Genomic DNA, 27,330 nt, shown 5'->3' on the forward strand with positions numbered 1-27,330 from the left:
TCGCTGCTCACAAAGCTGTCGCTTTTACATTGGCAAGAGCAAATACGTCTGGGTGACTGCTTTGTGGAACATCTCCACTCTGTACATAGGATTGACCTCAACATCCTAGTTGCTTGCCGTTTCAATTAACTCATGCTAACATTTCTGTCCTGGGTCAGCTCCAATGCTCCAACAAAGCAGAACACAAATTCCAGGAACAATGCCTCATTTTCTGCTTAGTCACTGTACAGACTTGAGGTCACAATGTTGAATTCCATAACTTTAGAAACTAACTGCATTATGTTAATAGTCACAAACACCAATTTAGATTAGATTAGATTAGATTCCCTACAGTGTGGAAACAGGCCCTTCGGCCCAACCAGTCCACACCGGCCCTCCGAAGAGTAACCCACACAGACCCATTTCCATCTGACTAACACCTAACACTATGGGCAATTTAGCATGGCCAAATCACCTGACCTGCACATCTGGAAACCGGAGCACCAGGAGGAAACCCACACAGACACGGAGAAAATGTGCAAACTCCCCACAGACAGTCACCCAAGGCTGGATTCAAACCTGGGACCCTGGTGGTGTGAGGCAGCAGTGCTAACCACTGAGCCACCGTGCCACCCTAACACCATAACCACCTGATGAAGGAGCAATGCTCTGAAAGCTAGCGCTTCCAAGTAAACCTGTTAGACTATGATCTGGTGTTGTGTGATTTTTAACTTTGTCCACCCCAGTCCAACACTGGCACCTCCAAATCATGACTGCATTGTGACTGTTCTCCATTTTTCCTCACATTCCCCCACTCTCCACAAACTTGTATAGTTTTTATTCCCAGCTATCATCAGTTCTGAGGAAGGGTCACCGAACCTGGAAGGTTAACTCTGATTTCTCTCAACAGATGCTACCAGACCTGCTGAGCTTTTCCAGCAATTTCTGTTTTTGTTTGTAATTTACAGGATCCCAGTTCTTTCAGATATTTTGTTGGCTAGTTTGTGTCTTGTTTACTTTGCTCTTAGTAGAGAGGACCCAAGCTCTCCCTTTGACACCTTACTTTAGACCTATTTTACATCTTTTTGCCTTTCACCACCACTAACAACCCCTTGGTCTATTGCACTGACCCTCTGTTTAAAAATGAAATAAAAAAAATTCCAAAACTTTCAATTCTGAAGAAGTCATTCTGGACTCGAAACATTAACTCTGTTTTCTCCCTCCTGAGAAAAAAAATTGCTATCAGACCTGGTGAGTTACTCCAGCACCCCCTGTTTTTGTTTTAGATTTCCACCATCCACGGTATCTTGCTTGTTTACCAACAGAGTGGTTTCCTCTTTAATGTTTATATGGGATCTGTTTAAATATTCTGAGTCGATTTTCATTCGCCGACTGTACCCCGAGTTCCTGATGTGGCCTCAGATTCGGTTTCGGATTCAGTTCTCTTTCATGATCAGTCGGAAATGGAAACTCAATACATTGGAAAGTTAGTCTCCAAAATATTTCAATTCGCGTTGCAATTGGCTCGCGCCACTGGATCAGAGGCGGAGCCATAAAAAGGGAATTCCCCCAAAGATTTGAATATATTCTGTGTGTGGGGCTGCATTGTCAAAGGCAGTGTTGGTTGCCCGGCAGGAATATTTTATATCTGACTTTCTGAGTTGTGATTTTTATATTCCTCTCTCTCGGTTCCCACTAGATTGAAGAAGGAATAATAAAGCAGGCAGAGAGAGAGAGAGGAGGATGTTGTCTTGGGGGGAGTTGACCTCAGGGAGCGGACAGAATCCCTGCTCTCAGTCAGAGGAGATTCTCAAAGGAGAGAGAGTTCAACATATTTGCAGCCGGGAAGGAGTCACTGTGTTTGTGTTGGAAAACGGGAAAGTTTATACCAGAGCCCGCGGATGGAAGCGAAAATCAAAACCTGGTGAGGAAATGGAAATATAACAATCCTGTCTATAATAGGAAGAATTGTTTAAAATTAAATGGTTATATATCTGAAGATGTACATGTGAAGATGTAGACGTATTGCAAAGCAAATAAGGTGTTCGAAGTTTGTAGCTAACGATGTGTGGGATGGGACACCACGTATTATAAATCTTACATTGCGTTTGTATTCATTTATGGGTCGCTGACTGAGTCAGCATTTATTGCCCAATCCTTGTTAAATGTTTATTTAAGACTCTTGTTACAGCCTGATAATTCATTCAAATTAAATACAATTCCGGGGACAATTTTATGTTTATTTTAATGCAGTGGCCGAGTCGCACACTGCATTTGTCCAACTATAGCTACAGTTTGAGTGTCGATTATAATGTAGATGTCGGTTATAATGTGGATGCTAGATATAATGTGGACATCAACTATAAGTTAGTTATGGGTTCGAATATATTGGTTAGTTGGAACGCGGTTATTGGTTGTAATGTGAGTGTCGATTATACAAAGCAGGATTACGATGGTTTGGGTTTTAAGTGAAATTTCCAGAGAGATGTGGTACATTTCTTCCCACACATCCCTTCCCCTGCTCTCTCTAAATTACGTTTCTTCATTTTTGTTTGTGGCATCTTTCGGTTTCGTTTCTCTCAATCACATGGACAGCTGCAACAATAACAGTCAGAATCCGGCTCTCAGCCACGAAGCAGCTGCCTCCAAACATCAGCTCAGTTTGATCCTGTACAAAATCCAACGATGAGCGAACAGAGCCAGCAAAATCGTTGTGGAAGCAAAAAATGTTGATCAAACTTGTAAATTCTCTGGGGATTTGGATTGATAATATTTGTCTCACAGTGAAACTTTGCTCTATTCACACCACTGGAGTTGATTTTAAGCCCCTGGATGGATGGACCATTATCATTGCCCAGGGGGGGTTTCATGACCCACCAAGGGCACATTAATTGGCATTTTAACCAACAATAACAGGGATGTGACGAGGGCACCCATCAAAGTCCAGTGGGTCTTCTCTTTAAGATTAGTAAATCAGAAGCTAAACCCATTTTCTCCTACTCTTAGCTTTTATTATCACATAATTCAGCTTTTCTTCTTCTCCTACCTTGCTCTCTATTATCTTCTTGTTCCTACTCCTTTCAAATGTCTCTCACACTCTCTCTGGGTTCCATCTCAATGTATCTACAAGAGAGAAGGTTGAGGCTAGTCCAGGAGTTAGAGAGAGCAAGTTATATAGTCAAGGCAGGCAATAGCACGGCTGAGAATGAGGGAAGACTGATAAATTAGACTGCATTTATTTCAATGCAAGAGACCTGACAGATACAGCAAATGAACTCAGGGTACGGATGGGAACATGGGACTGGGATATCATAGGAATTGCAGAAACATGGCTGAGGGAGGGACAGGATTGGCAGCTCAATGTTTTGGGTTACAAATCCTACAGGAAGGATGGAAGGGAGGCAAGAGAGGAGGGAACTATCACGGCAGTACTCAAAGAGACTATTCCTTGTGGATTTCCAGTGATGGCAAATGAGTGGAACTGAGAAACAAGGAGAAGGTGATCACTTTTATGGGATTATCACACAGGCCCTCCCAGTGGTCAGCAATCAATATGTAGATGGCCATACTAGAGAAGGGGCAAAACTCCACCACATCTTGGGAAATAAGGCAGGGCAAGTGACTGAGGGCTTAGTGGGGAGCACAACTAATTCTATTAGTTTTAAGAGAAAAGGATAGGCCTGCTTCACAAGTTACATTTCTCAATTGGGGAAGGTCGATTTTGATGGCATTACATACAACTTTCAAAGTTGATTGGGGAAGGCTGTTTGCAGGTAAATGGACAACTGGCAAGTGGGAGGCTTTCAAAAGTGCGATAACGAGAATTAATGGATGGCATGTTCCAGTTAGTGTGAAGGGCAAGGCTGGCATGAGTAGGGAATACTGGACGACTATAGATATTGAGCCTCAGGTCAAGAAAAAGAAGGAGGCATATGCTAGGTTTAGAAAGCTGGGATCAAGTGAATCCCTTGAGGAGTATAGGGAGTGTAGGATTACACTTAAGAAGGAAATCAGGAGGGCAAAAAGGGGATATGAGACAGCTTTGGCAAATAAGATTAAGGAGAATCTAAAGAGACTCTACAAGAATATAGCAGGCAAAATAGTACTTGGGGGAGATTAGGACCCTTCAAAGGGAACTATGAGTCTGTCTAAGTGTGGAATCATGGGAGATGGGTGAGATATTAAATTAATATTTTGTGGCAGTATTTACTGTGGAGAAAGACATGGACGCTAGGGAACTTGGGGGAAATAAATAGTGATATCTCGGAAAGAGTCAATATTACAGAAGAGGAGATGCTGGAGGTCTTAAATGCATAAAGATGGATGAATCCCTGGGATCTGATCAAGTATATCCCAGGACATTTGGGAAGTTAGGGAAGAAATTGCGGGGCCCCTAGCAGAGAGATTTGTAACATCATCAGCAACAATTGAGGTGCTGGAAGACTAGAGGATGGCTAATATGCCATTATTTAAGAAAGGCTACAAGGAAAAGCAGGGAACTACAGACCAATGAGCCTGATGTCGGTGGTAAGTTGATGGAGAGGATTCTGAGAGAAAGGTTCGACGTATATTTGGAAAGACAAGGATTAATTAGGAATAGCATGGCTTTGCGCATAGGAAATTGTGTCTCACTAACTTGATTGCATCTTTTGAAGAGGTGACCAAGTTGATGTTTGAATTTGAATGATTTATTGTCACTTGCATTTTACAATGAATAATACAGTAAAAAGCTTCAATTGTTGCCACAATCCAGTACCATTTTGAATAGTTTAAGAATAAAGAGAATATAAAGATATAACTGACAGAGAGTCTATCTTCATTCTGCCTCCACTGTCATGAGTTCATCTTGGAATATTAGATGAATACAGAGTGGTAGACATTGTCTATGTGGACATTAGCAAGGCCTTCGACAAGTTTTCACATGCTAGACTGGTTAGTAAGATTAGATCACACGGGATCCAGGGAGAGCTAGCCAGTTGGAGACAGAAGGGGGTGGTAGAGGGTGGTTATTCAGACTGAAGGCCTATGATCAGCAGTGTGCCGCAAGGATTGGTGCTGAGTCCGCTGTTGCTCGTCATATATATAAAAAATTTGGATGGCAATATTGGAGGCATGGTCAGTAAGTTTGTGGATGACACCAAAATTGATGGTATAGTGGACAGTGAAGAAAGTTACCTAAGAATACAATGGCACTTTGATCAACTGGGCCAGGAGTAGCAGATGGAGTTTAATTTGGATAAATGTGAGGTGTTACACTTTGGCAAAACAAACCAGGGCAAGATATTACATAATTAATGGCAGGGCCCTGGGGAGTGCTGTTGAACAGAGAAACCTAGGGGTGTGGGTACACAGTTCCATGAAAGTGGCATCTCAGGTAGACAGCGTGGTGAAGAAATCACTTGGCACTGCCAGACCCATTGAGCCTTTCCAGTAATTTCTGTTCTTGATACTTCTAAGCATCCTCCCCTTGATCAAGAAACTAAAGTGTGCAAAAGCTCCAACAGTAAACGTGATGTGGGAAGATACTTAACTCAGTGAGTATTTGGGGCATGGAATGCACTGTCTGGAGGTTTGACAGGAGCAGATTCAAATGAGTTATTGAAAAGGGTATTTATTTGCCTTCATCAGTCAGAGCATTGAGTACAGGAGTTGGGATGTCATGCTGCGGCTGTACAAGACATTGATAAGGTTACATTTGGAGTACTGCATGCAATTCTGGTGGCTTTGCCACAGGAGGGATGTTATTAAACTGGAACGAGTGCAAAAAAGATTTACAAAGATGTTACTGAGACTGGAAGGTTTGAGTTATAAGGAGAGGCTGGGACATTTTTCCCTGGAACGTAGGAGGCTGAAGGGTGTCCTTATAGAAGTTTATAAAATCATGAGGAGCATAAACAAGGTGAATAGCCAAGATCTTGTCCCCTGGGGTAGAGGAGTTTAACTAGAGGGCATAGGTTTAAGGTGAAAGAGGAAAGAATTATAAGGGACCTGAGGGGCAACTTGTTCACACAGAGGGTGGAGTGCAGATGGAATGAGCTGCCAGAGGCAGTAGTAAAGACAAAAAAGCTGCAGATGCTGGAATCCAAAGCCGACAGGCAGGAGGCTGGCAGAACACAGCAAGCCAGGCAGATCAGAAGGTGAAGAAGTCGACATTTTGAGTGTAACCCTTCTTCAGGACTGAGGTGGGTGTAGTGGGAGCTGCAGATAAAGGGGATGGTGGGGCAGGGTAGTGAAGTGGGGGGGCGATAGGTGAAGATCCCTATCCCCAGGTAGGGGGTACAACCTGGTTAGTCAATGGAAGGAACGAATCTGGTTGGTGGCAGGGTCGAGTGGAAAGGAGGGGGAGGAGCTGGGAAGGGAGTCGTGGGGGCGTGGGAATGGAGGTTATTTGAAATTGGAGAACTCGATGTTGAGTCCTCCAGGCTGTAGGCTGTCTAGGCAAAAGATGAGGTGTTGTTCCTCCAATTTGTGGTTTGGTTCGTTGTGGCAATAGAGGAGGCTAAGGATGGTCATGTCGGGAAGGGAATTAAAACGGGCAGTGACTAGGAGGTCCAGTTAGCCCCCGCGGGCCCGGCTAAGATGCTTGGCGAACCATTCCCTAAGTTTACATTTAGTCTCCCCAATGTAGAGAAGACCACATTGGGAGCACCTGATACAGTGAACTAGGTTGGAAGAGAGGCAGGTGAACCTCAGTCTCACCTGGAAGGACTGTTTGGGGCCCTGGATGGAGTTGAGGGGGATGGTGCACTGGCAGGTTTTGCATCTTTTCCAGTTGCAGGGGAAGGTACATGGGGCTTCATGGGGGTTTTACAGGGAAGAGGGTTAATAGCCCATATCTACACCCCTCATGATTTTATAAACCTCAACCTCCTACGCTCATGAAAAAAGTCCCAGACTATTCATCAGTAGAGGCAAGTATAATTGAAACATTTAAAAGATTTTTGGATATGTACATGCTTAGGAAAAGTATTGAGGAATGTGAGCCAAACATGGTAAATGAGACTAGTTCTGTTTAGAATAGCATATCGGCATGGACAAGTTGGGCTGAAGGATTTGTTTCCATGTTATACAACTCTATGACTTTGCCCCCGCAGCTCCCTCGGGCAATGAGTTCCAAAAACTCACAACCCTCAACCAGAAGAAATTCCTCCTCATATTAGGCTTAAATTGGTACCCCTGTATCCTGAGACTATGCCATGTGGTCCTAGACTGTCTCATATGGGGGAATATCCTCTTAGCATTTGCCCTGTCAAGCCCTATAAGAATCACATATGTGTTTCAATTAGGTGACTTTCATTAATCTAAATTCCAGTGAGTAGAGTCCCAACCTATTTAGCTTTTGCATGTAAAATAATCCCTCCATGTTCAGGACCATCCTATGAGCCACCAATGAAATGATATATTTTCTTAAATAAAGGAATGAAAACTGCTCACAATACTCCAGATGTGGTCTCACCAACACCTTGTAGAGCTGCAGTAAAATTTCACTACCCTTATACTCCAACCCCCTTGAAATAAGAACCAACATTCCATTAGCCTTCCTGATTACCTGCTGCATTTGTGTGCTAGCATTTTGTGTTTTGTGTACAAGTGCCCCCAAATCCCTTTGTGTTACAGCTTTCTGCAGATTTTTTCCATGTCTCTGTAAACTGTTCAGAAGGTAAGGTGGTGGTGAGCTGCCTCCTTGAACTGCTGCAGTCCGTGCGCTGTTGATGGTCCCACAATGTGGGTCAGGAGGGAATTCAAGGATTTTAACGGTGACAGTGAAGGAACAATGACATATTTCCCAGTCAGGATAGTGAGTGGCTTTACAGGAAACACTAGTGGTATTCCCATATATGTGTTGTCCTTGTCCTTCTAGATCATAGTGGTTGTGGGTTTGGAAGGTGATGTCTAAGAATCTTTGACTCAGCATCATATTCGAATGGGGATGGAGTTTCTGATCTTTAGAACCCCTTTTTAAAGAGAAGTGTTTCCTAACCTAATTTCCTAATGGCCCTTATCTACACCCCTCATGATTTTGTAAACCTCTATAACATCACTCCTCAACCTCCTATGCTCATGAAAAATGTCCCAGCCTATTCAGCCTCTCCTTATAATCCAATTTCCTCTATTCCCAGTAACATCCTGGTAAATAGAACATAGAACATAGAACAATACAGTACAGAACAGGCCCTTTGGCCCACGATGTTGTGCCGAACATTTGTCCTAGCTTAAGCACCCATCCATGTACCTATCCAATTGCCGCTTAAAGGTCACCAATGATTCTGACTCTGCCACTCCCACAGGCAGCGCATTCCATGCCCCCACCACTCTCTGGGTAAATAACCTACCCCTGACATCCCCCCTATACCTTCCACCCTTCACCTTAAATTTATGTCCCCTTGTAACACTCTGTTGTGCCTGGGGAAAAAGTTTCTGACTGTCTATTCTGTCTATTCCTCTGATCATCTTATAAACCTCGATCAAGTCACCTCTCATCCTTCGCCGTTCCAATGAGAAACGGCCTAGCACTCTCAACCTATCCTCGTACGACCTATTCTCCATTCCAGGCAACATCCTGGTTAATCTTCTCTGCAACCTCTCCAAAGCTTCCACATCTTTCCTAAAATGAGGTGACCAGAACTGCACACAGTACTCCAAATGTGGCCTAACCAAGGTCCTGTACAGCTGCAACATCACTTCACGACTCTTGAATTCAATCCCTCTGCTAATGAACGCTAATACACCATAGGCCTTCTTACAAGCTCTATCCACCTGAGTGGCAACTGTCAAAGATCTATGAACATAGACCCCAAGATCCCTCTGCTCCCCACCTTACTAAGAACCCTACCGTTAACCCTGTATTCCGCATTCTTATTTGTCCTTCCAAAGTGGACAACCTCACACTTGGCAGGGTTGAACTCCATCTGCCACTCCTCAGCCCAGCTCTGCATCATATCTAAGTCCCTTTGCAGCCGACAACAGCCCTCCTCACTATCCACAACTCCACCAATCTTTGTATCATCTGCAAATTTACTGACCCACCCTTCGACTCCCTCTTCCAAGTCATTAATAAAAATTACAAACAGCAGAGGACCTGGAACTGATCCCTGCGGAACTCCACTTGTAACTGGGCTCCAGGCTGAATATTTACCATCTACCACTACTCTCCGACTTTGACCGGTTAGCCAGTTTTCTATCCAATTGGCCAAATTTCCCTCTATCCAATGCCTCCTGACTTTCCGCATAAGCCTACCATGGGGAACCTTATCAAATGCCTTACTAAAATCCATGTACACTACATCGACTGCACTACCCTCATCCACATGCTTGGTCACCTCCTCAAAGAATTCAATAAGACTTTTAAGGCCAGACCTACCCTTCACAAATCCGTGCTGGTTGTCCCTAATCAAGCAGTGGCTTTCCAGATACTCATAAATCCTATCCCTCAGAACCCTTTCCATTACTTTGCCTACCACCGAAGTAAGACTAACTGGTCTGTAATTCCCAGGGTTATCCCTATTCCCTTTTTTGAACAGGGGCACAATATTCGCCACTCTCCAGTCCCCTGGTACCACCCCCGTTGACAGTGAAGACGAAAAGATCATTGCCAGCGGCTCTGCAATTTCCTCTCTTGCTTCCCACATAATCCTAGGATATATCCCCGTCAGGCCCGGGGGACTTGTCTATCCTCAAGTTGTTCAAAATGCCCAACACATCTTCCTTCCTAACAAGTATCTCTTCTAGCTTACCAGTCCTTTTCACACTCTCCTCTTCAACAATACGGTCCCTCTCATTTGTAAATACTGAAGAAAAGTATTCATTCAAGACCTCTCCTATCTCTTCTGACTCAATACACAGTCTCCCACTACTGTCCTTGATCGGACCTACCCTCGTTCTCGTCATTCTCATGTTTCTCACATACGCATAAAATGCCTTGGGGTTATCCTTGATCCTATCCGCCAAAGATTTTTCATGCCCTCTCTTAGCTCTCCTAATCCCTTTCTTCAGCTCCCTTCTGGCTATCCTGTATCCCTCCAACGCTCTGTCTGAACCTTGTTACCTCAACCTTATGTAAGCCTCCTTCTTCCTCTTTACAAGACATTCAACCTCCCTCGTCAACCAAGGTTCCCTCACACGACCATCTCTTTCCTGCCTGACAGGTACATACATATCAAGGACACGTCGTATCTGTTCCTTGAAGAAGTTCCACATTTCCACGACATCCTTCCCTGACAGCCTATGCTCCCAACTTATGCTCCTCTGATCCTGTCTTACAGCATCGTATTTACCCTTCACCCAATTGTAAAACCTACCCTGTTGCACGCACCTATCTCTCTCCATAACCAAGGTGAAAGTCACAGAATTGTGGTCACCATCACCAAAATGTTCACCCACTAACAAGCCATCACTTGTCCCGGTTCATTACCAAGTACCAAATCCAATATGGCCTCCCCTCTGATCAGACAATCTTTCCTGAATGCAACCTGACATGATAATTAATCCTTGAAAACCTTAGTATACTTCCAGTAAGGTGTCCAATATTGCAACAGCTCCATTTTTTAAATAACGTGGCAGTAGCAAGACACGACTCACTCTAAATTGAGCTTGCTGGTTCAATAGTTTGTATATTTAACATTGTAATGTAAACTTCACTGGCAATGCTGACTCTTATAGCGCATCCTGCCCTGCAAATACCTGGTAGCACATCATGTCATGTTTTGACACGAGTAAGTGGCATCTTGGGCCTTTTAAGGTTTGAAAACTCAATGGGCCAAATGGCCTAATTCTGCTCCTATATCTTATGGTCTTATGGAACATCATTGATGTGGGCCTGGAATTACTTATAATCATTAGCTATAGACAGCAGATCTCCTCTCCTAAAGGACTTTGAGAATGAGATAGCTTTTAAAAATAAAATTGAATTCAAATTCTCAAACTGTTATTGTGGAGTTCAACCTCACATTGCCTGAAGCTTACGTAACATTTTAACCTCAAATAATATTTTGCTTTTGTTTTTCTTCCCTGTAGGAAATTTTCATCACTTCAAGGAACAGAAAATCCACTTTGCAGACAGTGGGTCATCCCACATCCTGTTTCTTTCTAAGGCCGGAAATATTTATTGTAGTCAAGTAAACTCAAGGCAACTTGAAACCCAGGCAAAGGAGTTCCCCATACTGAAACCACAGTGAGAATCATATTACTTCTGGCGGCTTTTATGTGTAAAATAATGAATAGTTTGTTTGGTTCTGCAGCATTGCATTATAAATTGAAAGTTAGAAGATGGCAAAGTATTGACAGAATGTACTCCTTCAAGGTATCAAGTCATCATGGTCTTATCAGACTCATTAGAGAGACAACTAGTGGCCATTTAATCTAAGGTCCACTATATCTCAGGAAAGGGGAGAAGTTAAATCCTTCATGGTCATCTCAGCTGGTGACAAGAATTGAGCCCACGCTGTTGGCGTTATACTGCTTTACAAACCAACCATCCAGCTAACTGAGCTAAACCAACCTCCATTTAGCCCTTAGACTACCAAAAGCCAGTTATCATGATTTGATGTCCCATTCAAAAGCACTCCATTAGCACTGCATCACTGTCATTGTCTTCGGCTATCCTTCAATTCAAAGATAGCATTTATTCATGATCTTGAATTCTGCCATCAGCCTTCATACAACTGAATAAGTTGATTCTGAGTCCACAAATCTTTAGCTGCACATTATAGGATGCAGAGTAGAGGGTTCCTACCTGTTGCCGATCCATGTTATCTTTCAGACATTGAGAGTCAAAACTTGATTCAGCTTGAGGGACAAGTTGCCACCATTCTGAAAGGTTGATAAAAAGGTCCACACAGTCATTAATGTCATTGCTGTGGCGCTTTAAGGAGAGCTTCAAGTGTCTTTGAAGCAATTTTTTTTGTCCTCACCTGGAACACCAGCCACCTGAGAGTTGAGGTAACAGGATCTGGCAGCGGGGAGATGATTTTCAACCATTTGGACACAGTGTCCCATTCATTAAAGTTGATTTTGTCTCAGTTTTGCCTGAATGCTTAAGGAAAATGTTGGAATTTTGATAATCTTCCTGTTTCCTGCAAGTGTGTGGCAGAAGCATTGCTGATGGAATTTCTCCAGTGCCCTTATGTGGAACTGATAAGGTCTCATGAACTAGGTGTGGTGATGACAATGACCGTGAACACCAGCAAGACATTTTCGACTTGCAAAGCGTTTCGATGACAAACACTTTGTCTCTCCAATGTAACAGCACTCCTGAAACTTCAGCATTGATTTTGTGCTCAAGTCTTTGGAGCGGGACTTGACATTACAAATTTCTACATTAGGAGAAAGTGAGGACTGCAGATGCCGGAGAGTCAGAGTCAAAAAGTGTGGTGCTGGAAAAGTACAGCAGGTCAGGCAGCATCTGAGGAGCAGGAGAGACAATATTTCAGGCATAAGCCCTTCTTCACTCCTGATGAAAGGCTTATGCCTGAAACGTTGACTTTTCTGCTCCTCGGCTGCTGCCTGACCTGATGTGCTTTTCCAGCGTCACCTTTTTCAACTCTAAATTTCTACATTAGAAGCCAAGAATACCACCAGCTAAACCAAGGCTGACTCAGTAACTTACTTTGGTGGGTTTGACAACTGTTTATCCAGTGATATATTTCAAATGAGGCATTGTAATTATTTTATGAAATTCATGCAGAGACACAAGGACAAGAAAAAATATGCTGGGTTCTAGTTACATTTTAAAAGTCTAATGACCATGTACTATAAACATGGGTTTGAAACATTTAAAAATAATCCTCCCACAAAATTAAATAAATGAGAAACTTAAAAAAAAATAGAAATGGTAATTTGTTTTTAATTAATTCCTGAGGACTGGGGGTCACTGGGTTACCAGTAATTTTCCATCCCAAGGTGGTGGTGAGCTGCCATTGAAGCCCGAAAGCTGTAGCTGAACCACCACTGTTATTTGGGATAGAGCTCTGAGATGTTGACTGAATTTGCATTCTGATTCTGTTTCCTATATTTTTAGGTTACTTAAGGGTTTGAGTGACAGAAACATCATTCAAGTGGCCTGTGGAAACAATCACTCACTGGCATTGACTAAAGGTAAAATTTAATCTTGAACATGTTCATTGTAACTAGGAGAAAGTGAGGACTGCAGCTGTTGGAGATCATAGTCAAAAAGCATGGCACTGGAAAAGCACAGGCGGTCAGGCAGCATCCGAGGAGCGGGAGAGTTGACGGTTCGGGCATAAGCCTTTTGTCAGGAGTGAAGAAGGGCTTATGCCTGAAACATTGTCTCTCCTACTCCTTGGATGCTGCCTGACCTGCTGTGCTCTTCCACTTTTTGACCATGTTCATTGTAACATAATCAGATGTAGGTTAAAATTAAGAAACTACTCATCCAGTCCTGTTGCGAACCAGGTCTGCATTTAGCATCATATGTAACATGACTTGCATATTCAATGAGTAATATTGGAAAAATAAATTGTCCTTCATCAGCTTCTGACAAGTTGGACTTGAACTTTAACCTTAGACTTAGGGACACCAGCATGGCACTGTAAGAGTCTTTGATTGAAAGTGGGATCTTTGCATTCACTGGTATGTCACATTTACACCAGCTGCAGCAAAGGTCAAGGTGATCAGAGTGTCTGACATCAGAATAAATATTATTCTCCTGTTAAGTGTATATCAATCACAGCTCAGCTGCTTGCATTGCAGAGGATTGTGGGTTCAGATCCCTCTCCTGAGTGCATATGCAAAACCAGCTAAGGCTGTCACTGCAGTGCAGTTCTGAAGAATGCAGTATTTGTTGGAGGTCCAGTTATTTGGATGAAATGTTAAACCAAGGCCCTGCCTGCTCTTTCAGGTGGATATAAAACTACCCATGACTCTATCAAGAAAGAGTAGAGGTGTTACCACTGGTATCCTGATCATTATTTATCCCGAGCTAAAACACTCCTTGTAGTCCTTGAATGGCATTGCTCCTGTCCTGTTACATAATGCTGTTCTCCTCCTAATTATTGCTGGCCTGCTCCTGGATTTATTATTGCTATAGTTGTATGGAAAAACAAACCCTGCAAAGGAAGAAGCTTTTGGATTAGTGGTGCTGGAAGAGCACAGCAGTTCAGGCAGCATCCAAGGAGCAGCAAAACTGACGTTTCGGGCAAAAGACCTTCATCAGGAATAAAGGCAGAGAGCCTGAAGGGTGGAGAATCTCTCCACGCTTCAGGCTCTCTGCCTTTATTCCTGATGAGGGGCTTTTGCCCGAAACATCGATTTTGCTGCTCCTCGGATGCTGCCTGAACTGCTGTGCTCTTCCAGCACCACTAATCCAAAGTCTGGTTTCTAGCATCTGCAGTCATTGTTTTTACCTAAAGGAAGAAGCTTGATAATGTAGATATTGGCTATTTGCAGTATTAGTTTTCCTCCATTACAATAGTGGCTACAGTTACAAAATACTTCATTGATTTTGGGCCATATTGTGGACATAAAAGTTACTGTGTAAATGCAAGTCTTATTAGAAATATATAACACAAAATAATGCACACAATAATTTTGCCTTTTGGTACCTTCAACTTGAAAATACTCAAATGAATTAATATCAGTCCCTTTTCTAACTGAGTTTAAATCTCAACCTGGCAGTTTTCCAACTTGAATTCAGTATTTTTCTTAAAAACTGCAAATATAAATCCATCTTTTCACTGCCTTCTGTAGTGGCCTCACAGGCCACCCAGTTGTGCTAAACCAGTAAATAAAGGTAACTGAAAATGATTGAAAAGGAAAGTCAATTATAGAGTCATACGTGTTGGAAACAGACTCTTTGGTCCAAACAGTCCATGCCAACCATAATCCTAAATTAAACTAGTCCCACTTGCCTGCACTTGGCCGTTATCCCTCAAAACATTTCTCATTCATGGACTTATCTGAATGTCTTTTTACAGTTAAAACATTTAAAAGTGTAAAAGAAATTGCTTTAATGTTTGTCCATCCATCATTTGTATGCATCCTAGGCCAGGTCCTAGTTCAAGTCCCACACACATGCTTCTCGAACCACATAGTTTGGAACGCTCAACAAGGTGGTTTCTGTTCTGTAAGGGCTTCAGGATCCTGGTTGAAACTTTATTGCTGGAACAGCACAGCAGGTCAGGCAGCATCCAGGGAACAGGAGATTCGACGTTTCGGGCACAGGCCCTTCTTCAGGAATGAGCAGAGAGTGTTCAGCAGGAGAAGATAAAAGGTAGGGAGGAGGGACTTGGAGGAGGGGCGTTGGAAATGTGATAGGTGGAAAGAGGTCAAGGTGAGGGTGATAGGTCGGAGTAGGATGGAGGCGGAGAGGTCAAGAAGAAGACTGCAGGTCAGGAAGGCGGTGCCGGGCTGGAGGGATCCGGCTGAGACAAGGTGGGGGGAGGGGGAATGAAGAAACTGGTGAAGTCCAAGTTCATCCCCTGCGGTTGGAGGGTTCCCAGTCGGAAGATAAGACGCTCCTCCTCCGACCGTCGGGTTGTTGTGGTTTGGCGGTGGATGAGTCCAATGACCTGCATATCCTCGGTGGAGTGGGAGGGGGAGTTGAAATGCTGTGCTACAGGGTGGTTGGGTTGGTTCGTCCGGGTGGCCCAGAGGTGCTCTCTGAATCGCTCCGCAAGTAGGCGGCCTGTTTCCCCAATATAGAGGAGGCCACACCGGCTGCAGCGGATGCAGTAGATGATGTGGGTGGAGGTGCAGGTGAATCTGTGGCGGATATGGAAGTTTCCTTTGGGGCCTTGGAGAGAAGTGAGGGGGGAGGTGTGGGCGCAAGTGTTGCACCTCCTACGGTTTCAAGGGAAGGTGCCGGGAGTGGAGGTTGGGTCGGTGGGGGGTGTGGATCTGACAAGGGAGTCGCGGAGGGAGTGGTCTCTACGGAAAGCTGATAGGGGAGGGGAGGGAAATATATCCTTGGTGCTGGGGTCTGTTTGGAGGTGGCGGAAGTGACGGCGGATGATGCGCTGTACATGGAGATTGGTGGGGTGGTAGGTGAGGACCAGTGGGGTTCTGTCCTGGTGGCGGTTGGAGGGGCGGGGCTCAAGGGCGGAGGAGCGGGAAGTGGAGGAGATGCGGTGGAGGGCATCGTCGACCACGTCGGGGGGGAAATTGCGGTCCTTGAAGAAGGAGGCCATCTGTGTTGTACGTATTTTGAACTGGTCCTCCTGGGAGCAGATGCGGCGGAGACGAAGGAATTGGGAGAATGGGATGGCGTTTTTACAGGGGGCAGGATGGGAGGAGGTGTAGTCCAGGTAGCTGTGGGAGTCGGTTGGTTTGTAGTAGATGTCCGTGTTGATTCGGTCGCCTGAGATAGAAACAGAAAGGTCTAGGAAGGGGAGGGAGGAGTCCGAGACTGTCCAGGTGAATTTGAGGTCGGGGTGGAAGGTGTTAGTGTAGTGGATGAACTGTTCAACCTCCTCGTGGGAGCACGAGGTAGCGCCGATACAGTCATCAATGTAGCGAAGGAAAAGATGGGGGGTGGGGCCAGTGTAGTTGCGGAAGATGGATTGTTCCACATACCCTACGAAGAGGCAGGCATAGCTGGGGCCCATGCGGGTGCCCATGGCTACTCCTTTTGTTTGGAGAAAGTGGGAGGATTGGAAAGAAAAGTTGTTCAGGGTGAGGACCAGTTCGGTCAGTCGAAGGAGGGTGTCGGTGGAAGGGTACTGGGTGGTACGGCGGGAAAGGAAGAAGCGGAGTGCTTTGAGTCCTTCGTGATGGGGGATGGAGGTGTACAGGGACTGGATGTCCATGGTGAAGATGAGGCGTTGGGGACCGGGGAAGCGGAAATCCTGGAGGAGGTGGAGGGCGTGGGTGGTGTCACGAACGTAGGTGGGGAGTTCTTGGACTAATGGGGACAGGACCGTGTCGAGGTATGCCGAGATGAGTTCGGTTGGGCAGGAGCAGGCTGAGACGATGGGTCGTCCGGGGCAGTCAGGTTTGTGGATTTTGGGCAGGAGGTAGAAACGGGCGGTGCGGGGTTGTGGGACTATGAGGTTGGAGGCGGTGGATGGGAGGTCCCCTGAGGTGATGAGGTTATGGATGGTCTGGGAGATGATGGTTTGGTGGTGGGGGGTGGGGTCATGGTCAAGGGGACAGTAGGAGGAGGTATCTGCGAGCTGGCGTCTGGCCTCAGCGGTGTAAAGGTCAGTGCGCCAAACTACTACTGCGCCTCCCTTGTCAGCTGGTTTGATGGTGAGGTTGGGGTTGGAACGGAGGGAGTGGAGGGCTGCGCGTTCCGAGGGTGAGAGGTTGGAGTGGGTGGGAGGGGTGGGGGAGTTCAGGTAGCGGTTAATATCGCGGCGGCAGTTTGCTATGAAGAGGTCGAGGGCAGGTAGGAGGCCAGCACGGGGTGTCCAGGTGGACGGGGTGTGTTGGAGGTGGGAGAAGGGGTCGTCAGAGGGTGGGCGAGAGTCTTGATTGAAGAAGAAGGCACGGAGGCAAAGGATCCTGGAGTAACCTTGTGCTGATGTCACAGAGCTGCACATCACCGTGTGTAAATAGCACAGTGTGGGTTGAGTAGAACTTTCTCCACCAGACCAAATTACAGAATAGTAATGCAAACACAAAGAAGATACATTTATCCTTAGATAAGGATACTATAAGCTATAGCCTGAGATATCCATGATTAAGTTGTATAGAAATAATTAGGGTAAATGTATGATAGATAATATCAGTTTTGAAGTCTAAATCTGAAGACATGTCTTGACATTGCGTCCTTCTCAATCAGTCTATTTCAAATGCAAAATTGTAGCGTGGCATCACACTACTTAATAAAATATTTTCACATAGCTTTCCTTATTATTTAATATTTTAAATATCTTCCCTAGGGCAGCAGCAACTAAAAGTAAAAAGGTCCATCTACCCTTTACAATGGGATAAATGTAGCGCAATTATTTTATATTTGTACCCTTACTGGACCTCTACTCAGAGTTAGTGCTGCGGTCTACAATTGCTAGGGCTATCTGCAGCAGGATCTGAGCTCAACCCTTTCTGACTCACAAATTATTATCAATTGAACTAATTGTTTCTACCTTCATGATATTCTGGAAGCCAACGTCATATAAAGAGACTATTCAAAGATTGTGATTTAAAGCTTTATTTTGAGCTAATTTCAATCAGGACTATTCTCCTGAAAACTTCTGCTCACTGACTTCAAGCTCGTAAATCCCACAAACACTTAATCTTGAGTCTGTAGGCTTAACATAACCATCCAGAGGGAAAGAAACTACTGGGGAATGTTGCCCTTCTATCAAGCAGCCTGCTTAATTTTAATAAATCTTAGCTATGCTGGAATTATATTTTAAAGGTCTGGGATTTCTCTCTTCAGGATATATTCTTGGCCACTTTAAGGAGCTTGTGAGAGACTAGGATTTGTTTTCTGTTGTAGCAAAAAATCATTAATGAGATGATTTAATAATCTTGTGATTTTAATAATAGGAATTTTAAAAAGCATTCAATTTCAAATGTTTTGTTTACAGCACCACCAGTTTTTGTACTGTAGAAGCACTTGGTAAAACTGACTGTTCAAAGTGCAGAAGTTGACCCCCCCCCCGAGAACTAAAACCGAAACACCAAAGAGATAGAACCACATCCTTTAATCTGTCAAAGGAGTATGAAAAGTGGTGCAATCTGCTTTTCAGCAACTTCTAGTGGTTAAATAAAACAAATCCCTGTCACTTACTTTAAAATCAACAAGCAATAATGTATTTATCTAACTCTAATAGCGAACAAACTAACTAAACTATTAACAAACTGAATAAATCCCTTTTAACTATTAACTATTCCTAAATAAAACAAGATTCTAATGTTTGCTGTTCCAACAAATACAAGTCCTACTCATATTAAAAAAAAGAACTTAGTCACTTGAAATTACAGCCAAGTTACATGTCTTCTGGAATGTTCTGTGCTTTCTCTGTCGACTCGTCTGTCAGGAATGCCTTTTCCATTGATTCTTCTGTTAGGAATATTGATTAGTTGTGCAGTTGATACTGTTTATAATTTAGGTGGTGTTTTCTCTCAGACATAGAGGAGGCTGTGAGAGCCAGCGATTCTCTCAGTCATTAGCTCTGGTAGATGGCAGCTCACTCTGGGGTCTTTGTCCAACTGTCCCCTTATTTTTATACCCTTGCATTTGAATATTTCTTACAATAGGATAGGTCCTATGTTGCCAATACTATCAGACTTAAATTTAATAGGTTTTTGGGATTTAAGTATCTGGTTCAAACTGATTGGCTAAATTCAAAAACCCGTTGCCTTGGTAGAAACCTCTGCTGGGCCTGTTAATCAATATGAATGTTCGAATTCAGGTGCTGAGTACTTGTAACCTTTAAAGCTGCTGTTCACAGACATCATTTTAAATCTCTAAGCACAGAAAAAGCACATGATCTTTTAAAGGCACCATGCAATGTTTTGCCCCCAGCAATTTACAGCCCTAAAATTGAAATGTTTCCTATATTTAAGTTTTCTTGTAAAAGTTAAATGTAATGATTTGAAACTTAGAATACGCTTATTTTAGCCAAAGATAATTAAATTTTTTTCTCATTTCTTTTACGCTGGAAGACAGCCAAATCTTTGCCTGGGGACAGAACACTTATGGCCAGCTTGGTGTTGGTATGGACAATGTGTCCCAGCACAGTCCTCAGAGTGTGATATCTCTCACTGGGATGCCAGTGGCACAGATCGCTGCAGGAGGAGATCACAGCTTCACCCTGTCTCTCTCTGGGACGGTGTTTGGATGGGGGAGAAATAATCACGGACAGCTGGGACTCAAGGACAAAGAGGGTAAGAAACTTTACAGAAACGGTTACCCCTCCTTTTTGCTTCTCTTTCTTCCATTTTCAAACAAAGCTTTGCATCCATCCAAAGTCAAAGAATCATTTAACAGTGGACCTAACTTTGTGTTTAGTGTTTAAGTTCATCAACTCTACTGGCCTCAAAGAAAGCTGCCCCCAATGAGTTAATGATTTCTCTGGCATAGGTTTCACCTTTCCTCATATTAATTCCAGTTTTGCATGCAGCAGCAGTGATAACATCAAGTCAGCCCAGCAGGCGTTCATTTTTAAACATTTTCACAGACTACAGGAAGCAACAAGCAAAATAGTGATTGGGATATAGGTATCAGATGAAACTGAACTATCATTAATAAAATTAAAACAATTTAAAAATCCATGGAATTTCACATGGAATGAAGAAATTTAGGATTCCATAAACATAAATTAAACTCCTCAGGGCCAGAGAATGTGTTCACCAATAATTCTTGCCAATTATGTTAAAAACTCAGGTAAGTCTTGATAAACAAGATGTAATACTTGTCAAATAGTTTTACAATGAAACTAGCTGTGTAAAAATCAGAAAGCTCTTGAACTGTGTAATTCCTAGGTCAATCCAGAGGGAGGTTACTTGTCGTGGGTCTGGAATCACATAGGCCAGATCATATAAAGATGATGGAATCTTCAAAAGACAATCAATTATCTCATGATCATCATTGCAGAAGCCAGCATCAGGATTTCCCAAATCTCTGATTTCAGCTGGCGTCCCAAATTTCCTAAATTTAATTTTCATCAGCTGTTACAGTCCCAACCCAGGGACAATAATCCTAAACGTCTGGGATAACAACTCAAGTGACATTACTACAATGTTACCACCTTGCTGTGTATCTCTGATTTACTTGAAACTTACTCAATTTGACAATTTACTTTTGTTTAAAATCACATGCATGCCAGCAATATTTTATTCTCATCATGTTTTGTTGACAAAGTCCTGGTGCAGAAAGACTCATAACAAAGAGCACTTTACAAGAGGATAATCCCTCTAATCAATCCTGGAGACTGATTGGAAAGAAGTTTATAACATTATTGAGTGGTGTAAGCCTGAATAGTAATGATTTACTTAATGGTTTTCATTTAGTGAGACAACTCTCCTTCAAAATACCCCAGAACAGGTATTTGCTTTGGAAATAGGAGAAGGAATGTTACTTCATCAATCTTTCAATCCATCTTACAGGCAGACAGAAGCCCAGCCACGTGAAGCTGTTGGATTGTAAGAAAGTTGTCCATATCGCTTGTGGTGAAGAACACACTGCTGTTCTAACAAAGGTTTGTTCAGAAGCACTCAAATCATCCCTATTCAGGTGGAGGACTATCCTAACATTGTAGGTGACAATTTGGGAGTTTTAGTACTGTTGCAGCCAATGTATAGAATCAAAGATTTCCTTTGAGATCAGATATAACATGTCCTCAATTCATTGTTCTTCCTCCAGGATGGGCTTGTTTTCACCTTTGGAGCAGGGAGTTATGGGCAACTTGGACACAACTCTACAGAGGATGAGACTAAACCACATCTGGTCGGTTATCTGTTTGGAAAGAAAGCTTCTCAAATAGCTTGTGGAAGGTGCGATCTGAAGACAAGAAATCAAATGAAGTGCAGCTATGTCTTTTTGATTCTTTCTTATGTAGGCACCAGAAAGATTTGAAATTATACAATACATTAGTCACCCAATACAGATTACCATCTACAGTGCAACTCCACCTGGTCAACTGTTTCATTATAATACAGTTCAGTGACAGTTTTATATTGTTACGGTCCACTTCTTTTTGGTGAATAAATAGTAGGATGGCACGGTGGTTCCGTGGTTAGCACTGCTGCCTCACAGCGCCAGGGATTCGGGTTCGATTCCAGCCTCAGGTGACTTTGCACATTCTCCCCATGTCTCTGTGGGTTTCCTCCGGGTAGTCTGGCTTCCTTCCACAATCCAAAGGTGTGCAGGTTAGGTGATTTGGCCATGCTAAATGGCCCATAGTGTTCAGGGATGTGTTGGTTAGATGCATTAGTCAGGGGTGAATATAGGGTAGGGGAATGGGTCTGGGTGAGTTACTCTTCAGAGAGTTGGTGTGGACTTGTTGGGCCGAAGGGCCTGTTTCCACACGGTAGGAATTCTAATTCTAATGGATCAGTGTGTGGTTTAAGTGTGGCAAGTCAACATTCAGGCTTTGAGGATCCTGAATGGAGAGCTAGATAACTGTGAGGCTTGGGAAAAATGGGTGGAAATCTGGAACAGCAGAGCTCTGGACTTCCATTGTGGAGCTCCAAGGGGCAATACTACTCTGGCTGGCCCCAGTAAGAAATCTTCTGTGAAAGTTTCACACCAGGTCCCACTAGTTTTTGACACTTGTCAAGCATAGCCTGGGGAGGTGACGTTGTAGCAATTTTACTATGCTAGTCATCTCTGACCCCGACCTTCTAGTTAATGTTCTGGGGACATAGGTTTGAATCCCACCGTAGAAAGTAGTGAAATTTGAATTTGTTTTTTTTTTAGAAAATGTTCTTAGTAAAAGGATGGCCTAATATTTGTGTTATGATTGTTGCAAAAAAACCCACCTGTTTCACCAGTGTCCTGAAGAGAAGTAAACCTGCCATTCATACTATCCTACATGTGTCTCCAGAACCACAGCCATGTGATTAACTGTTAGTTAGAGGAGGGCAATAAATGTTGGCCGAGCCAGTGATGCCTATATCCCATCAGTAAAGAGGAAAAAAATTGGCGTCAGAGCTAACAGTACTGAAATGAGAAGACAGTAAGAAGTGAATGGGAAATGGAACTGCTCCATTTTAATTAAACTTTCTTAATAATCAGTATGAGTAAATATTTAGAATTACTTGGCACTTTAAAGCACTGAGTTCCAAAGTTTCAAGACTAAGAGAAATTTTGCATTGTTTTGAGCTAATCTGCAAAGCAAAACCAGGCAAAACACTGAAAAGTTATGATGCGTTTGTTTTAAATAGTTACCACACACTAGTCTTCATTCCATCATCTGGTAAGATCTACTCCTTTGGTTGTGGAGAGAAAGGGCAACTTGGAAACAGAGACACCAAAGATCAGCTCGTGCCCCTTCCCATCAACATAATGGATATGGTCAACAAAAATGGAAATGGTGAGCAATGTAAAATTCTATTCCCCATTGAAATGATTAACATTAATGTTGATCTGTGGTGCAATATGTTGCAGTTTCAACCAGATTTCAATATTATATGAAATAACAAAATAAATCTAATCAGCTTCATGTGCCTGCAGGGAATTGAAAATTAAATGTAACTTTCAAGTCTGGGAACAACCATACCAGGATCTATAGACATAATTCAGTCCTCACTTTAAATACTCAATTTCAGTCCATATTTTTATTTACTTTCATGTTTTGAATTTTTATTGCTGTATTTAGAATGGAAATTCCCTATGTAAACATGTAATACTGTAATCTTTCCTTTCCCCTCCTGTGATGATATGTAAATTCTTCAGTCAATGTGTAATTCTATAGGCTTTTTCCATTCCAAACATGGGCAAATGAATTTGTATTGGAAGAGGGTGATAGAAAAGGGTCAGATGTATAAAATGAACACATTACATCGGAAACAACAGGACAACACATACTTTGATTAACATTGTTGTCCACTTACTCGAAATGCATACATCTTGACAGGTCATACAACAGAGTCAGTTGTGAGAAGAATATTTGCAGGAGGAGATCAAAGCTTTGCAGCATGCAGCCGTGCAGTGGTAAGAATATATGTACTGCTTAAGTCACATAATGGTGTTGCAATAGTTCCAGTGTGCAAGACTGAACAATTGGAATGGACATTAATTTAGTTCAAAAATGTTTCAGATAGTTGTGTTTCATATTTGAAAATTGGCTTTTCCATTTTTAATTTAATTCCATTCCATTCATATAAACTAAAATGAAGAACTACAGATACTGGAAATCCGAAACGAAAACAGAAAGTGCTGGAAAAACTCAGCAGATCCGACAGCAGCTGAGGCAAGAGAAACAGTTAATGTTTCAAAATGTTCACTCTATTTTTCTCTCCAAAGATGCTGCAGGACCTGCTGAGTTTCTCCAGCGCTTTCTATTTTTGTTCCATTCCACTCAAGCCTTGCTTTGGCATCTGGGGATGTTTTGTCCTTTGTAGTTTTGTCACTAGTACTTTGCTATTGACTTCCACCCTCAGGGCAGGCAAGGGGACTAGTCCCAAGTCTACCTCATGGTGATAAACTCATGTGTTGATGTTGTTCTGAAACACACACTCTCCAACTGAGTTAAACAGAACTCACCCCATCCATCCATTTCATTTATAATTTCCTTAAATAATTATTTAATTAAGCTAAAAATGTAGTTGAAATGGATTCAAAAGCAATTTTCAAAATTGATTGAATATAGACGTGAAGGTGGGAGAATTGCAGGATTGTGGAGAAAGAACATTGTCTCTGCTGGAGAGAATTGATGTTTCCCATCAGTGCCCCTTGTGTGCATTTAATCCTCTTGGTTTAATTTTCTGTTCAGGATTTGGTATCCTCCACTGATCAATCTGCCCTCAATACTTTGAGGCGAATCTCGACAGTGGACAAATTACTGGAGCGGGAATTGAACAAAATCACTAGAAAGTAAGTTGCCTTCCTGAGAAATTCAGTTTGCCAACCTCAATTTCCATGCAATTCCTTATTAATACTGTTTATGAGTACCTTTTTATTAATCTCCTTTATGTAAACAAATGCCTAGATTTTTCCCATGGATGTTAATTCTTACATTCCCATTCTGATGTCAAAATAACAGATTATTTTAAGTCCAGTCTGTTGTGGTACATGGATATACACAGAATATAATCAGTAGAATCAAGAGTAGGCCAATTGACCATATTGGCCCAGTCTATCATTTAAATAAACATTTAAAAACAAGAGATAATTAACAAAGTCTACGTAGTACCATAGGCATTTCTCCATTACGAAAACAATGAGACAAATTAATGTCACAATATGGTGTGCTGTAAGGGTCGATGCTGGGTCCACTGTTTTTCATCTTTTCTATAAATGATATGGATGTGAATATAGGAGGTACGGTTAGTAACTTTGCAGATGATTCCAAATTGGTGGTATAGTGGACAGTGAAGAAGATTATCTCCGGGTACAACAGGACCTTCATCAGATGGGCTGTGGAGTGGCAGATGTAGTTTAATTTAGGTAAAGGTGTGGTGTTGTATTTTGGTAAGGTAATCAGGAAAAGACTTATAAAGTTAATGATAGGTCCCTGAGGAGTGTTGCCAAACAAAAGGACCTTGGAGTGCAGATGTATAGTTCCTTGAAAGTGAAGTCGCAGTAGACAGAATGGTTACAGCAGCATTTGGCGTGTTTGCCTTCATTGGTCAGAACATTGGGTATAGGAGTTGGGATGACATGGGGTGGCTGTACAGGACATTGGTGAGGCCAGTTTTAAAATGCTATAGGAAAGATGTTGTTACACTTGAAAGGGTACAAGAAAGATTTACAAGGATTTGCCAGAATTGGAGGGTTTGAGCTATGGGAGGACGCTGAACAGACCGGGGCTATTTTTCCTGGAGCGTTGGAGGCTGAGGGGTGACCTTATAGAGGTTTATTAAATCATGAGGGGCATGGATAGGATGAATGGCGGAGGTCTTTTTCACAGAGGCAGTGAGTCCAGAACCAGAGGGCATAGGTTTAAGGTGGAAGGGGCAAGGGACTTGAGGGGCAACCTTTTCATGTAGGGAGTGATGCACGTATAGAATGAGCTGCCAGAGAAAGTGGTGGAGGCTGGTACAGTTACAACATTTAAGAAGCATCAGGGTAGGTGTGTGAATAGAACAATTTAGAAGGATATGAACCAAATGCTGGCAAATGAGACTAGGTCCAGTTTAGGATATCTGGTTGGCATGGATGAGTTGGACCGAAGGGTCTGTTTCCATGCTGTACATCACTATGATTTTATGACTCTAATTCTGTTTGAATTTCAATTACAGGGCAATCATTCGGGCATTTTCCTCTCCTCAAGCACTATGTGGAAGTTTTCTGGATGTCAGGTAAACAGATTTGTTATTGCCTAATTATAAGCTCCAAAATATCCTAACTGAACTTGTTATGGATTCTATTTAAGTTCATTGCTTTATTCCCTTGGTCCAAACCAAAAGACAAGTTCCAAGTCTTTTTAATAGGATACATTTTATTTTCTGTCATTTATTTTGCTTAATCTTCTTGAGGAGGTTCATACAATGATGAAACTTTAATGCTGGAACAGCACAGCAGGTCAGGCAGCATCCAGGGAACAGGAGATTCGACGTTTCGGGCACAGGCCCTTCTTCAGGAATGGCCTGTGCCCGAAACGTCGAATCTCCTGTGCCCTGGATGCTGCCTGACCTGCTGTGCTGTTCCAGCATTAAAGTTTCAACTTTGATCTCCAGCATCTGCAGACCTCACTTTCCCTTCATACAATGAAACAAGCTGAGAGTTGGAGAAGCCAAAAACATTGTGTAACTTGGGGCAGCACGATGGCACAGTAATTAGCACTGCTGCTTCATAGCACCAGTGTCCCAGGTTCAATTCCATCCTCGGGTGACTGTGTGGAGTTTGCACATTCTTCTCGTGTCTGTGTGGGTTTCCTCTGGGTGCTCCGGTTTCCTCCCACAGTCCAAAGATGTGCAGGTCAGGTGAATTGGCCATGTTAAATTGCCCATACTGTTAGGTGCATTAGTCAGAGGGGAAATGGGTCTGAGTGGGTTACTCTTCGGAGGGTCAGTGTAGACTGGTTGGGCCGAAGGACCTGTTTCCACACTGTAGGTAATCTAATCTTAAAAAAAAAACTTGATTATGTTCAAGGCTGATTTTGTTATTGTGCCTGTCCTTCCTGTGCTATGTTGAATTGTCAAGCTTTGTTAAGAGATAGGTCTGTCCGGCCTTCCTCTTCTCCAACAGTCATGTTGACTTTGGGAATTAATTGACCAGAGTTTCCTTTCGACAAACACTTCCCACCCATTCAATTGCACCCTTAACTCTATCATTCTTCCAGAAATTGGGGTACAACTCATTTCAATATTCCAGGTATGGACCAGCATTATCTGCAGTTGAGAAGCTGCTTCTATTGTGAAGAACTCATGGGTGCTGCTTTGCCACAAGGTAGTTTAAGGATCCAAATGATTTCAAAATGTCAGAAGAAATTACAACACTGATCTCTTGTGCAGCTGCAACTTCCTTCATCCACCATTGTTGGCCATGCTTACAACACCTCTGCCCTAAGTTTTGGAATTTCTGCTAAAATAACTGTCTCTCCACTTGCCTCTTTTAAATAATTCCTTAAAAAAAAACCCACCCTTTTATCTAAGCTTTTGGATTAATTTTGTTTCCTTGACTTGGCGTCACATTTCTGTCCCATGACACTGCAGTGAATACTGGAAGTTTCATTGCATTTGAGGTGCTGTATAAAGGCAGACTGTTGTTGTTGATGCAGCAATGATTATACAGAATCAATTTCAATCGGAGAAGCTCTACTCTTCACAGGGACTAATAAA

The 27,330-nt window shown here is 42.8% G+C and overlaps 1 protein-coding gene across 3 annotated transcripts in view; it reads left to right on the forward strand.

Moving 5' to 3' along the window:
* The first annotated feature begins 1,602 nt into the window (after positions 1–1,602).
* LOC122539480 (putative E3 ubiquitin-protein ligase HERC3) overlaps positions 1,603–27,330 on the forward strand; it is a 71,017-nt gene continuing 45,289 nt past the window's right edge. For all 3 annotated transcript variants that reach the window (XM_043674355.2, XM_043674356.2, XM_043674358.2), the window contains exons 1-10: positions 1,603–1,903; positions 10,993–11,149; positions 12,995–13,071; positions 19,549–19,770; positions 20,992–21,083; positions 21,248–21,378; positions 22,771–22,919; positions 23,463–23,539; positions 24,321–24,421; positions 25,789–25,848. In XM_043674355.2, coding sequence (XP_043530290.2) covers positions 1,723–1,903; positions 10,993–11,149; positions 12,995–13,071; positions 19,549–19,770; positions 20,992–21,083; positions 21,248–21,378; positions 22,771–22,919; positions 23,463–23,539; positions 24,321–24,421; positions 25,789–25,848 — 1,247 coding nt within the window. In that variant the 5' untranslated portion in view covers positions 1,603–1,722. The remainder of the gene's footprint in view (positions 1,904–10,992; positions 11,150–12,994; positions 13,072–19,548; positions 19,771–20,991; positions 21,084–21,247; positions 21,379–22,770; positions 22,920–23,462; positions 23,540–24,320; positions 24,422–25,788; positions 25,849–27,330) is intronic.

This window comes from Chiloscyllium plagiosum, unplaced genomic scaffold (assembly GCF_037043375.1).
Source record: "Chiloscyllium plagiosum isolate Xiang-an unplaced genomic scaffold, Cpla_swu_hap1 HiC_scaffold_36, whole genome shotgun sequence".
In the NCBI taxonomy this organism is placed as follows: domain Eukaryota; kingdom Metazoa; phylum Chordata; class Chondrichthyes; order Orectolobiformes; family Hemiscylliidae; genus Chiloscyllium; species Chiloscyllium plagiosum.